Source organism: Notolepis coatsorum, assembly GCF_963971535.1.
Source record: "Notolepis coatsorum genome assembly, chromosome: 5".
NCBI classification, from domain to species: Eukaryota; Metazoa; Chordata; class Actinopteri; order Aulopiformes; family Paralepididae; genus Notolepis; species Notolepis coatsorum.
Window position 1 is genome coordinate 98267055 of NC_140169.1, and position 17039 is coordinate 98284093.

The 17039-nt window shown below is 42.8% G+C and overlaps 1 protein-coding gene across 1 annotated transcript in view; it reads right to left on the minus strand.

Annotated features, from left to right (window-relative positions):
* The window catches only part of LOC311228904 (EH domain-containing protein 3), a 51238-nt gene extending 34905 nt beyond the window's left edge, over positions 1–16333 (minus strand). Inside the window, exons 1-3 of the mRNA XM_084314862.1 lie at positions 15956–16333; positions 15197–15294; positions 14179–14404 (exon numbers count right to left, since the gene is read on the minus strand). Of these exons, the coding sequence (XP_084170988.1) occupies positions 14179–14402 (224 nt within the window). The 5' untranslated portion in view covers positions 14403–14404; positions 15197–15294; positions 15956–16333. The remainder of the gene's footprint in view (positions 1–14178; positions 14405–15196; positions 15295–15955) is intronic.
* Positions 16334–17039: the final 706 nt, after the last annotated feature.

Consider the following 17039-nt stretch of genomic DNA (forward strand, 5'->3'; position numbering starts at 1 on the left):
TTCAACAGATACATACAGTACAACACAAACAACACAGATTATAATCCTGTTTCAACAGATACCTACAGTACAACACAAACAACACAGATTATAATCCTGTTTCAACAGATACATACAGTACAACACAAACAACACAGATTATAATCCTGTTTCAACAGATACCTACAGTACAACACAAACAACACAGATTATAATCCTGTTTCAACAGATACCTACAGTACAACACAAATAACACAGATTATAATCCTGTTTCAACAGATACCTACAGTACAACACAAACAACACAGATTATAATCCTGTTTCAACAGATACCTACAGTACAACACAAACAACACAGATTATAATCCTGTTTCAACAGATACCTACAGTACAACACAAACAACACAGATTATAATCCTGTTTCAACAGATACCTACAGTACAACACAAACAACACAGATTATAATCCTGTTTCAACAGATACCTACAGTACAACACAAACAACACAGATTATAATCATGTTTCAACAGATACCTACAGTACAACACAAACAACACAGATTATAATCCTGTTTCAACAGATACCTACAACATGGTGGTGCTAAGGGGCGGCTAAGTGGCGCAGTGGGCAAGGCGCTCGCCACCAACGCAGGAGATGCTGGGTTCGAGCCCAGCTCTCGGCGTTGCTACCAGCTTGGCTGGTCATTCATACTAATACAATTGGCAGTATTAGGGGGTGGGAAGCTGGTGGGTGGGGATCGGACGGTGTGGACAGCGACTCCTACAGGTCGGTTGGTGCGCCTGCGCAGTAGAATCAGGAAGCGACGGGGGCGGCGTGTCCCTCCCACGCAGACCCTCGCCGCTGAGAGATCGCGCTGTGCAGGTGAAAAGATGTGACGGCTGCCTCCTCGAGTACCGGAGGGGACACGTGATGCAAGGCTTCGTCCACATTGCAGCCGGCTTGTGGGAGGCATGGCCTAACAACGTTCGAGACAGGGGAGGGTAGAATTGGACAATACGAAATTGGGGAAGGGAGAAAAAATAGAAAAATGGGGAGAAAAAGCAGATAAAAAAAAAACATGGTGGTGCTAAATAGTGCTTTAGAAATTGTTCTTTAAGGTGGATTTACATTTTAAAGGTTGAACGTTAAGATCTTCCTTTAGTGACATCACCAGCCTATAGTGACATCATCAGCCTTGTAAAGACGATTACTGTGTTTGACCCTGTGTGAACCCAGGACATAAAGACATGATTTAAATTGAAGATTGATGACCATCAATGTAAACCACTAGCCGATGGGAGGTTAATTATTCCATACTACACATCTCTCTCTCTCTCCACACGCACGCACGCACGCACGCACGCACGCACGCACGCACGCACGCACGCACGCACGCACGCACGCACGCACCACACACACACACACACACACACACACACACACACACACACACACACACACACACACACACACACACACACACACACACACACACACACACACACACACACACACACACACACACACACACACACACACACACACACACACACATCTTGTCAGGGGAGACAGCAGTGCCTAGTACTGGTGTCTCGCTATGTACAGTATGTGTGCGTTTGAGGATGTGTCTGTGTGTGTGTGTTGTGCATGTGTGTTTGTGTGGTTGAGGAATTATGTAAGTGTCAGCATAGATGTTAAGAAGTATGTATGTGTGCGTGTGTGTAATTGTACACATCTATGTATTTGAGTGTGTGTGTGTGTGTGTGTTTGTTACAATATATTCACACCATCATGGTGTCCAGCAGTTTGCTCTTGTCTTCATGTAAACATGTCTGTTTAAGCTGCTGCCTCCAAGTTTAGAGAACGTTGTTAGAAGCCACAGATGTTAAAATCTCCTCAGACTCCTCTCTCTCTCTCTCTCTCTCTCTCTCTCTCTCTCTCTCTCTCTCTCTCTCTCTCTCTCTCTCTCTCTCTCTCTCTCTCTCTCTCTCTCTCTCTTCTCTCAGGTATAGCATGTATGTTTTATTATCCATATAGACAGAAAAAGAGAGATAGATATTTATGGTGTTACCTCCAGTCAGCATCTGTCTGTCTGCCTGTCTGTCTGTCTCTAGTTTATCTGAGTCTGTTCCTCGCCCTCTTTTCCTCTCATATTGTTTATAATCCATTACTGTAATCATCTCCGGTGTCTTCACTCTTGGTCCTAATTAGCTGGTTTCAAGCTATATATGTACTAATGTGCCAGCTTCATATCACAGCAATGCTCCAACTTCCCACAACAACGTCCCTACTAACACAATTGGCAGTGTTAGTGGGTGGGAAGCCGGTGGGGTATGTGTCCTGGTCGTTGTACTGTGACTGTGACTCCTACTGGTCGGTCGGGGCGCCTGGGAGGGGATCTGGGGGAAATAGCGTGAACCTCAGCACGCGTTACGTTCCCCCGGTGAAACTCCTCGCAGTCAGGTGAAAAGAAGCAGCTAGCGACTCCACATGTATCGGAGGAGACATGGGGTAGTTCTACACCCTCCCCAGGCCGACAGTGGGGCAATGCGCGCAACGACCAGGAAGGGAATTGGCATAACGACTAAATTGGGATGGGTGAAAAATACAAAAAGCTCAAAAATAAATAGAATTAAAAAGAAATTCAACAACTTCAGGGTTTGACAAATAAGTGTCCTGGATTATATGTCAATGTACTATAAAATGCTTCTGAGTAAGTCAAATACAATTAAAAAGTACCGTCGCCGGAAGATAAAATGTATTTCAGTCTTATGTTAATTTGCCCGGCTGTGATATAAAGCAAGCAAAGCTTAGTGGTACAGCCAGGAACCAGCAGTGTCCTAATGTGCATTAGATAGGACTACCTGTCTAGTCAAAGTAGATCTATGTGTTCTAGTCAAAGTAGATCTGTGTTATAGCCAAACTAGATCTATGTGTTATATCCAAACTAGTTAGATCAATGTGTTCTAGCCAAACTATATCTATGTGTTCCAGCCAAACTATATCTATGTGTTCTAGCCAAACTACATATGTGTTCTAGTCAAACTATATCTATGTGTTCTAGCCAAACTATATCTGTGTTCTAGCCAAACTAAATATGTGTTCTAGTCAAACTATATCTATGTGTTCTAGTCAAACTAGATCTGTGTGTTCTAGGCTTCTAGCCAAACTAAATATATGTGTTCTAGCCAAGCTATATCTATATGTTCTAGCCAAACTAAATATGTGTTCTAGCCAAGGTAGGTTAGATCTATATGTTCTAGCCAAGCTAGATATATGTGTTCTAGTCGTTCTAGCCAAACTAGATTTGTGTTCTAGCCAAGCTAGATCTATATGTTCTAGCCAAACTAAGGATGCTTTCACACCAGAGCTGTTTGGTCCGGACTATCGGACCAGAGTTAGTTTTCTCAGATAGTCCGCTTTTTTGGGGTGGTGTGAATGCTGGTGTGGACCAAACACGCAAACTCTGGTCCGCCTGAAAACATAGGTCTGGGTTCGCTTCATTGGACCAAACGCGGACCAAATATATGAAGTGACCTGATAAACTGTGCATCTTGGGTAGAAGGGAAAAAACAAACACCGCGGCGCGCATTCACTGCAAAACAAGCATGCGGTAAACATGTCTCGTGGACAGACGTGGGCGAATGACGAGGTGAAAGCCCTGATAGAAATATGGGCAGAAGACCCAAGAAATATGAATTCAAGAAGTTAAATACTGAATTAACGACACATATTTATTAACAGGCTGAAAGTTCAAACGAATAACAGGATGAAAAAACAATTAGACTATTTAATATAGGATAAACACAGTGCGTAAAATATAGGCTAAGCGGTGCGTAAAAGGCAACTTTGGCTATAGCCTTCTAAAACTATTAAAGAAGTTCAAACGAATAACAGGCTGAAAAAACATCTACAAATAGACAAGATTTTCCTGGGCTAAATGAGAGCTATGGATAGAGACGTCACATTAAATCTTCGAAAATATCGTGCTCAGATATTTGTAGGCACGCTTGCAGGACTTCTCTGGTGCATACTTTTCATATTTGCAGATGTTAATGCATTGTAAAAATATATTTAGTGCGTAGTCTAAATTACATCTACAAATAGACAAGATTCTCCTGGGCTAAATGAGAGCTATGGATAGACGCAGGGATTAAAGCAAAAAAAAACTCCTGACTGAACTTTTTTTCAGGCCAAGTCATATTCTTATTTTAACCTCCACTGTATTTTTTTTTAAATAGCGTTAGCGTTTTAAGGGAGCCTACTTGTTGTTCGGTTTCATCGATAATCCAATGTACAGTTACCCCCCCCCCCCCCCCCCACCCCGCCTACCGAACCCCGCCCCCCCCCTGCCCACCTCCAATGTACAGTCCCCCCCCCTCCACCCAACCTACCCAAACTCCTCCAATGTACAGTTTCTTCGTCAAATGTATATACTCTCTTTTTTAGACTCTTATTGTACCACAAACAATACTGTATTTGCAAATCTGGTATGTCATAAATGTATAGATGTAGCAGTATTGTCTATCTGTATGTCATGTATGTCATATAATATGTTATGATGAATTGAAAATGGGGGACCCTGATGTAAACAAGAGGAAAGTCTTTCTCTGGTCTGCATCCCCTTAACAATTGTGTGTATTGAGCTGTACTGTATTGTACCCATTATGCAATTTGTTAATAACAATCAATCAATCAATATTTAACAGATTGCAGAATGGGTACAATACAGTGCGGCTCAATACATACAATTGTTAAGGGGATGCAGACCAGAGAAAGACGTTTGTCTTGTTTACATCAGGTCCCCCATTTTCAATTCATAGTGACATTTATGACATACACAACATTTATGGCATAGGGACATACATGACATACTACAGGTATATAGTAATGTTTGTGACATATACGATATGCAAATATACAGTACTGTTACCCATAGATCCTAACAGAGATTATATACATTATGATGGGGAGGAGACTGTACATTAGGGGGGGTGGGTGGGTGGGAGAAAAAAGATACATACGGTGGGGAGAATATACGGTGGGGAGGACTGTCTACAGATACACCTGTGTGATGTTGCTACGGAGTTAAGCTAATAAAGGATACTCGTCACAACCACAGCAGAGGACTCATGTATTTGTACTGTGAAGTAACATGACAATGACAAATGTGTTGTTTGTTTTTCTTTTTGACATAGTTGCGGAACACGGAACAAGTTAACAACTCACCACTGTCTACAGCCCCTGCATCATACTGTAGCCTAGCCAGTCTCTTGAAACACTGCTATCTTAAAACTTCCATTCCTCTCGAAACTTTCTTTTGTTGGGTGGTGCCGCTCATCCTTTTCGTCTGAGAACACCGCATGGGTTTTCTTTTTAGTGGCCGGCTTACTCCTTCCATTAACGTTATTATGCTAACGTTAGCTAATCGGTATAGCAGGCGTGCGTAACGTTAGTGCAAGCAGGTGGTGGATGTGACGTCGGTAAACAAGGAGAGGATTGAAGCGCGAGGGCTGCAAAAAAGGCGACTGTCGTAAGACTCGTGTTTTCTGACATGCGTTTCTACTATTATCACATTTTCATATAACAGGCTGACGGACTCCGGTAGAGCCGTCGCGCCTCCGCTAACCCTTCAATAAGCTTTGTGGTCCGGGCATAAATGTGTCCATAAATCCATTTATTTAGATCCAACAGTCTGAATGTATCTTGCGTTTATTATACATTTTTCTCGAGTCGCTGCATGCGTCCTGCCATTATTGCTCACCATGACTCGCGGTAGGAAGAAAATTCCCCTTTTCATGATATTTGACGCCTCCGATTGGCTCAATTTAGTTTCAATCTGTATGCATCTACAAATCATATTATACCAGGTAGCCAATTGACGGGAAATCCGTCATACTCCGAATCAAATTGACGGAACTCCGAATCAAATTGACGGAATTCCGTCTCAAGACGGAACGCTTTAATGCCTGTAGACGTCACATTAAATCTTTGAAAATATCGTGCTCAGATATTTGTAGGCGCGCTTGCAGGACTGGCGCATATTTTTCATATTTGCAGATGTTAATGCATTGTAAAAATATAGTTAGTGCATAGTTTAAAATACATCTACAAATAAACAAGATTTTGCTGGGTTATATGAAAGCTAAGCAAAGACGCTACAGTAGGTTGAAAAGACGCTCACTGGGTTGTGTCCAATAGACGAGCGCCCTTTTCGACCGTGTGACATTGTTCCGAAAGTTTGGTGCGCTTGACAAATTGCAATGTGAATGCAAACAAACCAAATGAAGAATGCAACAATGTTGCAACTTCACCCCCCGAACCGCACCGAGTCCGCACCGATGAGAGGAAAATACAGAATAAAATAGGGGGAGAAAAAGTGGATACAAAAAAATTAAATACACATTAGAGAAATATTGAATTGAGTAATGCGGATAAACAAAGTAATGTTATATTGTGTTATGTAGTGTGGTATTGTACTATTTACTGCTGTCAAGTGACTCAAGCTTTTTCTTTTTTGTACTATAAGTCAAAGTATAGTATATAATGTATTATACTAAATTATGTTAAATCAAGTAAAATTTTATGGAAGAAAAAATATTTTAATGTAAGGGGGTAGGGATCAATACACTTAGCTTCCCTCTACTCCTTTTTTGAACATGTCAACAAACTAACTACATTGCTCTTGACTTTTTGCTTAATTTCTTTTTCATTATGATTGTTATTTATGACGGAGCTTGATATTGGGATTTGTTTGGATGAATATGGAGAATACATGTTCAAAAATAAACTTTTTCATTCATTCATTCATATTACTTAACTTAGTGATTATGTTAGCTCACCAACAGAACAATAGAACCTGACTCAGTAAACAGCCTGGTTGTATAGATTCAGTGAACATGGAGGCTCAGCAACCTGCCAGGACCGCCGCTGGCCCCAGGACCTGAGCTTGACAAACCCTGTTGTATTGAAACAGGATCTGTGGCTGAAGGCCTCCTGACCAGTTAGTCAGCATTTCTAACATTCTACATCTGACTGGTAGAGGGGAGGGGGCACGTGTGTATGTGTGGGCACATGTACGTGAAAAACCAGGACCAATACGAAGAACACACGCCACGATATCCGGAACGTGTTTGACCTAATGAGAATGTGTTCGACATCCTGCTTTTGTTTGATGAGCTATTTTAGTGTCAGGGTTATGGTTAGGTTAAGTTATGGTATAGTTAAGGTTATAGTTAGGGTTAGTATTAGGAACATGACATAGCAGAAGGATCAAGACACATAGAGTCTGAGTTGTTAAATAAAGACCGGACATTAATGAACCACACCGATATTGCTTTCTAAGACATTAAAAGGCATTGAAAAGCTCCTAGCTTCAGTACTAACGTTAGGAAATAATAGCAAATAACAGCCTACCTTATAATCTCTCACAATAATCTACAGTCATTTGCTATTTTCTTTTGGTATTTCCTTATCAAGAATAAACGACCAGCATGAGAAATAAATAGAATCCAGGTGTCCATGGAGCGATCATGAATACAGCAATGTTCTAACATGAGAAATACAAATCAATCTATCTATCTATCTATCTATCTATCTATCTATCTATCTATCTATCTATCTATCTATCTATCTATCTATCTATCTATCTATCTATCTATCTATCTATCTATCTATCTATCTATCTATCTATCTATCTATCTATCTATCTATCTATCTATCTATCTATCTATCTATCTATCTATCTATCTATCTATCTATCTATCTATCTATCTATCTATCTATCTATCTATCTATCTATCTATCTATCTATCTATCTATCTATCTATCTATCTATCTATCTATCTATCTATCTATCTATCTATCTATCTATCTATCTATCTATCTATCTATCTATCTATCTATCTATCTATCTACCTACCTACCTACCTACCTACCTACCTACCTATCTATCTATCTATCTATCTATCTATCTATCTATCTATCTATCTATCTATCTATCTATCTATCTATCCATCTATCTATCTATCTATCTATCTATCTATCTATCTATCTATCTATCTATCTAGAGTAAAACATTTCTTACTTTGGCATCTCTCATTCCCAAAATGCTTGACCAGCTAATCAGCTACACTGTGTGTGTGTGTGTGTGTGTGTGTGTGTGTGTGTGTGTGTGTGTGTGTGTGTGTGTGTGTGTGTGTGTGTGTGTGTGTGTGTGTGTGTGTGTGTGTGTGTGTGTGTGCGCGCGTGCGTGTGTGTTACATTACTGTAACAGCTGAGTGTCGGGGTTCTTTCTAACCACATGACTGCTGCTAATGACCCTGCCTCTGAGACACACACACACACATACACACACACACACACACACACACACACACACACACATACACACACACACACACACACACACACACACACACACACACACACACAGGAAACACTACTCAGCGTGTGAGTCTTGGGATGGGATATTGAATGTCCAGGCTGACCATCCTGGTTCTGAGGCCTCGACTAAATACCGCCTGATAAGTACTGATCCCATCCAGTATCTTAACAGACCAGTTCAGATCAGTTCAGACCGGTACAATCCATTCTTCATCAGAAAGGCTTAAAGGGATAGTTGGTATTTGTGGACATTACGTGGTGGTATGAAACACTTGCCAGTACAGTGGTTGATGCGATGCCAGTAGCTGACTCATGGAGTCCCGTGTTCATCCATATCATAACATGCAGGCAGAGACATTTTAACCATCTACAACAGAACACTGTGGGCCTTGATCATTCCCTGTGCTTCAAAGCAACGTGACGCAGTATCTAACTACATACTGGGGCTTGTCGTAACATCAATCAAGCATCGGAAATGCTCGGGCACACGGTTTTCTGCTGATTATACATGTTGCCTACAGGTTATGGTGTAGATTAACACTTTTTTTTGTCTTCTGACAGTCTGAAACCTCCCGGTTTGTTCAGAACCAGATCAAAACTCTGACCACCGGACTCTGTGAGTTCAGCTAATGACATGGCATCAACTATATTACTTGCAAGTATTTCATACCGCTGTCCACTAATCTAAACTATCCTTGTGATGAAAGTTATGAAAAGAAATGTATCTCTGATTTGATTTGTGACACGTTCCATGTATTTAGTATTGTGTAAATCCTGATGCTGACATTCACCCATTCACTCACACACACACACACACACACATGCTGATGACACCCATGCAGGGTGCCACCTGCAGAAGTTCTCTGACGAATCCTCCATCGTAAGCTACATCACCAACGACGATGAGGAGGAGTATAGAGCCCTGGTGGAGAGCTTTGTGGGGTGGAGCGACAGCAACCACCTCCAACTCAACACCAATGAGACCAAGGAGCTGGTGGTGGACTTCCGGAGGGGCAAGAAGAGGCCCCCCCCCCCGATTCCCATCACCATCCGAGGGGAGGAGGTGGAGGTGGTGGATTCATATAAGTTCCTTGGGGTACACCTGAACAATAAACTGGACTGGTCGGACAACACAGAGGCCCTCTACAGGAAGGGACAGAGCAGGCTGTCCTGAGAAGACTCAGATCATTCAATGCTTGCAATAGACTGCTGCAGTCATTCTACCAGTCTGTAGTGGCCAGCGTCCTCTTCTATGCTGTGGCATGCTGGGGGGGCTACATCAACTCACGGGACATCAACAAACTGAACAAGCTGGTGAGGAAGGTTAGCTCCGTGGTGGGAGTCGAGCTGGTCAGACTAGAGGTGATGGCAGAGAGGGGGATGAGAAGGAAGCTGGCTGCTATCCTGTAGAATCCCTCCCACCCCCTCTACGACGAGCTAGTCAAGATGAGAAGCACGTTCAGTCACAGATTCATACCCCCACGACACTCAACTAACTGCCAGTCCTTCATACCAGCGGCCATCAGGCTCCACAACAGCTTTATTTTGTTAATTTTTATAGTATTAGGAGTTTTATTTGCACCAACTGTTGGTGCATTATATGTGTATGACCGTCAGTCAATCATTGACATTGGATTAAGAAAAACTTACCGTTTGGATTGCTCTCTGGATCGGATCGCTGAACAGCAGAAATGGCCCACCGAGATCCTTTGTTATGCCGGCCACGGACAAGAAAAAAAGCTGCCGCGAAGACGAGGAAAGAGAGCCGGGGTCCGGAACAGACTGAGGTCCAAACGACACAGAACCACATTGCCCAGCATATTGTTGGCCAATGTGCAATCGATAGGAAACAAATTGGACGACATCAGAGCAAGGATCCAATTCCAGAGGGACATTCGGGATTGTAACGTCCTCTGTTTCACAGAAACTTGGCTGAGTCCAGATGTCCCGAATCATGCAATAGAACCGGCAGACCATTTCTTCGTTCTACGAAAAGACCGGACGGCATTAGAGTCACTAAAGAAGAAAGGAGGCGGCATCGCCTTCATGATAAACAAGGAGTGGTGCGATTTAGGCAACACAAAGGAAATGTCTAACCACTGTTCCCCAGACCTGGAGTTTATCACGATAAAATGTCGACCCTTCTTCCTCCCAAGAGAGTTAACGTCCATCATCCTCATCGGAGTGTACATTCCACCACACGCGAACACTGAGGTCGCACTTTCAAAACTTCACGACGAGGTAAACAAACTCCAGGCAGCTAACGTTGACGCGGCCATTTTGGTCTTGGGGGATTTCAACAGCGCGCGTCTTAAAAAGGTGCTGCCGAATTTCTATCAGCATGTGACCTGTCCCACCAGAGGCGAGAACATATTAGACCATGTATACTCGCAATTTAAGAATGGGTACAAGTCACAGGCTCTTAGTCCATTCGGTAAAAGCGATCACGTTGCAATTTTTCTTTTGCCTAAGTACAAACAGTGTCTCAAGCGAACGCCGGTGGTCTCGCGAGAGGTTAAACGTTGGACCGTGACGTCAGTAGAGTCACTCCAAGCAGTGCTGGGAAGCACAGAATGGAGTGTACTCCGTGATAACACAGCCAATATTAACGAATACACCGAAACGGTGATTGACTATGTCTGTACTCAGGTAGAAGTAATAATCCCCACCACCAAAATTAATATCTACCCAAACCAAAAGCCCTGGGTAGACAAATCCGTCCGTGAGGCTCTGAAAGTGCGCACATCAGCATACAACACCGGGCTGGTGACAGGCAACATGGAAGAACACAAGATGGCAAGATACAACGTCAGGAGAGCAGTAATAGAGGCAAAACGGCGTTACAGGGATAAAGTTGAACTTCAGTTTGAACAGGCTGACTCTAGAGGCATGTGGCAGGGCCTCAGAACAATGACAGACTACAAAGGAACCCCCCTCAAACTGAACAGTGACATCTCCTTAGCAAATGATCTCAACTCCTTCTATGCGAGGTTTGAGGCTGTGAATAACAACACCAGCCTACAAACCACGGCAATGGGGGGGGGGGGGTCTGCTGATGGAGACTCAGTGTTCAGGGTAACAGAGCATGAGGTGAGACGGATCTTTAAAAAAGTGGATATCAGGAAGGCAGCAGGACCGGACGGCATCCCCGGCCGCGTCCTAAAAGTCTGTGCCGACCAACTGGCCCCGGTATTCACTGACATCTTCAACCTGTCCTTGGAACAGGCCGTCATCCCCACCTGTCTGAAGAAGTCCACCATCATCCCTGTACCCAAAAAATCTACGCCCGCTTGCCTCAACGACTACCGCCCTGTAGCCCTCACCTCCATAGCCATGAAGTGCTTTGAGAAGCTAGTGAAGGGCTACATCTGTTCCTCCCTCCCCATCAACCTGGACCCTCTGCAATTTGCATATCGCCCCAACAGGTCCACGGAGGACGCCATAGCCCATGTGCTGCACACAGCAGCATCACATCTGGACAAGAGGAAGGGGAACTATGTGAGAATGCTGTTCATCGACTACAGCTCAGCATTCAATACCATAGTCCCCTCCAAACTCATAGCCAAGCTCAGGGACCTGGGCTTGAACTATGACCTGTGCCAGTGGGTCCTGGACTTCCTGACGGGCAGACCCCAGGTGGTAAGAGCCGGCAACTGCACCTCCTCATCCATCACGCTCAACATAGGGGCCCCCCAGGGCTGTGTTCTGAGCCCCCTCCTCTACTCCCTGTACACACATGACTGCGTAGCACAGCGGAACAACAACACCATCATCAAATTTGCTGATGACACAGTAGTGGTGGGCCTGATCTCTGCCAACGACGAAAGGGCCTACCTGGAAGAGGTAGAGAACCTGTCACAGTGGTGTCAGGAGAACTGCCTCTCCCTGAACGTCAGCAAAACAAAAGAGATGATTGTGGACTTCAGGAGGTCGGGGGTCAAGGACTACAGCCCCCTCAGCATCGACGGGGCACCAGTTGAGAGAGTGAACAGTTTCAAGTACCTCGGAGCCCACATATCCGAGGACTTGACATGGACCACACACATTGACAGTGTTGTGAAGAAGGCACGACAACGCCTCTACTTCCTCAGGCGCCTAAGGAAGTTCCAAGTCAGTCAGAAGATCCTTAGGAACTTCTACTCATGTACAATAGAGAGCATCCTGACCGGCAACATCACCTCCTGGTTTGGGAATAGCACTGCACAAGACCGTAGCAGACTACAAAGAGTGACACGTTCAGCCGAACGCACAATTAGAGGGGGGCTTCCCACCCTCCAGAACATTTACAACAAGCGGTGCAAGGGGAAGGCTAAGAGAATTATTAAGGACTCGAGCCACCCGAACAACTGCCTCTTTGAACTGCTGCCGTCAGGCAAGCGATACCGGAGTCTTATGGCGAGCACAGAAAGACTCAGAAGGAGCTTCTATCCCCAGGCCATCAGGCTGCTAAACGAACAATAATCGCTAAACGAACAATAATCACTATGCAACAACCATCAAATGCACACAGCACACACACCCACACGCACACACACACTCACTCAAACAAACAACACACTGCAGCACCCACTCTCCACACTTTAGATCACACAAACACACTTACACTTTATATTTATTGATAAAGGATTTGCACTACAACTCGTACACCTACTGTGAATTGTACCTAAACTGCACCTTGTCCATTTATGCCTTGCACTATATAGTATTGTATATTAGTACACTGCACAGTATTGTATATTGTATGGTAACTACGTCTACGAACATTGTACATATGTCTAAACTGAACACTGTGACCTCTTTTTTTTCTTCTAATTTTTACTATGTTTTTATTTCATACTTATCTTGTCATGCACAGTCTCTGGAGCGCAACAGTAAGAAGCATTTTGTACAAAAGTATTCTGTACTTCTGTATGACAACTATTAAAGAAACTTGAAACTTGGGCAGGGACTGCTGCCAGACATCGAACTACAACTACTAGGAACCTAAAAAGGACAATAACACTACCAACACTGCACCTTATGTGAATACTGTATATTTCAGTTAGTTAGTTAGTTAATTATATTGACTTGTTATATTGTTTACACTGCTCGTTTTTACTACCTGTACCTCCCCTCCCCCTCCCCCATGCTGCTATGATGCCTGAATTTCCCCAAGGGGATCAATAAAGAAATATCTTATCTTATCAAGGCACCAACCAGCTCGTTGGGAGCTAAGGGTTCAGTGCTTTGCTCAAGGACAATTCAACATGCTGCCGGGAGGAGCCAAGATCGAACTGAGAACCTTCTGATTACCAGACAACCACTTTACCTCCCGAGTTAAGCCTAACATTCAGATTACCAGACGACCACTCTACCTCCTAAGACACAGTTAATAATATATATATATGTGTTTACTCACTGTACTTAGATTGTACTTGTATATTGTATTGTATATTATATAGTGTTATTCCTCTTTTATTACTTTTTTTTACTGTATGAAGCACATTCTCAGGGGCTCATACAGAACCAAGCATTTCACTGTAAAGTACATACATTATATGTGACAAATAAAAAACAAGCTTGAAACTTGAACTTATTTATTTACCTTATGGAAGTCTTTCCAGTATAATAGTGTGTGTGTGTGTGTGTGTGTGTGTGTGTGTGTGTGTGTGTGTGTGTGTGTGTGTGTGTGTGTGTGTGTGTGTGTGTGTGTGTGTGTGTGTATGTATATATATATATATATATATGTGTTTATTTACCTTATGGAGGAGGTCTGTCCAGTATAATACTGTGTGTGTGTGTGTGTGTGTGTGTGTGTGTGTGTGTGTTCATTTACCTTATGAAGGAGGTCTTTCCAGTAGAATACTGTCCCACCAGTAGCACCATTGGTTTGTTATCAAAGTCGGCGTCCTCCAGCGCGGGGGAGTGGAACTCATGGAACTTGTAGTGTTCTTCCAGAGGAAGTAGTTTGGTCTTATAAAGCTTCTTTAACCCGTCGGCCACCGTCTGGAAAACCTCCGGCTCCTTCTTACGGTCGTCTGTTCCCAACCAGCTAAACATGGCTGCCATGGGATGAAAAGATTTGAATAGATTGTGTAGAGTGTTTATTTGATTACCCTGTATTGCATTTTGTTTACATGTTTTGTTTTGGTCTGATGTGTGCGTTGCAGTTGAGTGGTTGATAGGGTGAGGGGCTGCTACTGCTGGCCCTGATAGGGTGAGGGGCTGCTACTGCTGGCCCTGATAGGGTGAGGGGCTGCTACTGCTGGCCCCACCCCAGGCTCTGCCAAGAAAGGTCTGGTGACCATGCTGGGCTCTTTTGCCTAGAGGTTCCTGTTCGACAACATTACAGATTCTACCTTTAAAGCAACAGCTTGCAGTTTTTTTTTTATTTTTAAAACAGACTGTTACAGCACACTACTTCAAATGAATGAAAACTTTATTTAACAGATTGCAGAATGGGTACAATACAGTACACGACTGTACTGTAGCTTCAAATCCTGTACTATGGTTGTCATCTTCACTGGCCCAGCATTCAGGCTCAGTCCTTTTCATTATTATCTGGATCATCCTTAACATCCACAACAAATTCCAATGCTTGTTCAACATTATACCTCTTTTCATGCCTTTATGCTATTTTATTATAAAACATTGTAAAAAAAAAAAAAAAACGGCAATGCAGATTCTACCTTTTCTCATGCATATAGAACATTATATAGAATTATCTTCAGTAATATATACTGTACCTTCAATGGACCAATACAGTAGTGATATTGCTACAGTTGTACTGTACGGATTTTACGGGGGAGAACCTGACCAGTACATTTCTGAACATTATAAATAAGATGACTAACCTTGTTCTTATCCAGGAGTGTGTCTTGAGAAATTAGATGTCTTCAAGTTGATGCAGCTGAGACTAAAGGAAACACTGTCTGGATCCCTATGGCTCAACCTTAATAAATACAAAAAAAACAACTAATAACTTGGTCCACCTTAAATTCCAACCCTATAGGTTTCATCAACTCTGCTGTGTTCTGCTACCGTTACTTTGACTCGACAGTTTCTCTTCAGACACTTGATCACACGGTCGCTACACTAACAGGACTTCCCTAGTTACAGTATATCTATCGTTACTACGTTACAGTTAGGTAAGGTAACAGTTATCTACTGTTAATTGTCAGTCATTAAAGGTCTATTATGAAAACAACAAATATATAAATGAAAGGGGAAAACAATGCCATTCTAGCTGGACTCAACTGGAATATATTGTCTAAGAAAGATTATGTAGGCTGTTGGTTATTTATTGTTATTATTTAAATAACTGACTTGAACATCCTTTTTTTGTTAAGTCTGATTTGAAAGTGAGAGCGGGTATTCTCACAACTCCTCAATATAACAAATAATATATAACCTACGCCTCAATATAACAAAATAATATAACATAATCCTCTATAACAAATAGTATAACCTACTCCTCAATATAACACAGTATTTAACCTGCTCAATATAACAAATAATATATTAACACAATCCTCAATATAATAAAAATAGTATATAACCTACTCCTCAATATAACAAATATATCCTATCTGTTGTGATGATGAAAACCTTACAGCCAACTGTCTGTCCAGCCTCTTGTTCTCCAGAAAATCAGCTGAATGCGATTTTTGTCAAATCAAATCAAAAATCGATTCTTCTGTTCATCCAGTCAGTGGTCCAGAACACCAGCCTCCAGAGATCCACATCTAGTCTGTTCCAACAACAAGCACAGTGTTGACAGCAGCTTTAAAGCACAGTGTCTGTGATGAGGACCAGGAATGAGGAATGGGAGGAATGATGCACCGAGATGTCACATCATCACCAGGCTGCTGCTCACAGCTCGCTGTTGATGTTGTCCAGTTTCCAATGTCCACCTTTAAAACCTCAGGATTCTGGTGGTGTTCGGGTCTCAGATGGTGTTGTTGTTCTGTCAGTTCTGTCTATCTAATGTCTGCAGCTCAGTTTAAACGTCGCGACGAGGAGCTCCGAGCCGTGGGAGGAAATTATCCAACTGATGGCAAAACCAGGCGAACCCATAGAAGTATATAACACCGGCTAAACCCCGCCCCGCGGTGCTGTGGCTGAGGCCGGTGTGGGCGCCGCCATCGTGGATGTGGGGAGAAAGAGGGGAGTAGAGGACCAGCCTGGAGGGATGCTGCTGAATAACGGCTCGCCATCTAGCGGTGGTGTAGCGAACAACATAATAATAGCCTAATAACTCCACCAACAAATAACAATAAGCACCTATTGACCTGGGGAGTGAGGTTCCACTGTGATGTATAAACCTGGGGAGTGAGGTTCCACTGTCTGTGATTTATAGACCTGGGGAGTGAGGTTCCACTGTGATTTATAGACCTGGGGTGTAGGAGCCAAAGCTATATATTTAGGTTATTGTATTATATGAATGTTTATTATGTTTATTTGTAAGACCTTACATTGAAACGGCATTAGGAATATTGATTGGATTTAAGATAGTCATTGAACCATCTTATTTGTCATAACAGAACATTCTAGAACATTTGTGATATCACAGTATGATGTCATGACCGAACGTTCTAGAACATTTGTGATGTCACAGTATGATGTCATAACCGACATTCTAGAACATTTGTGTGTCTATATATAGTCCACAATTCTCTCAGAATTGCTTGAAACACG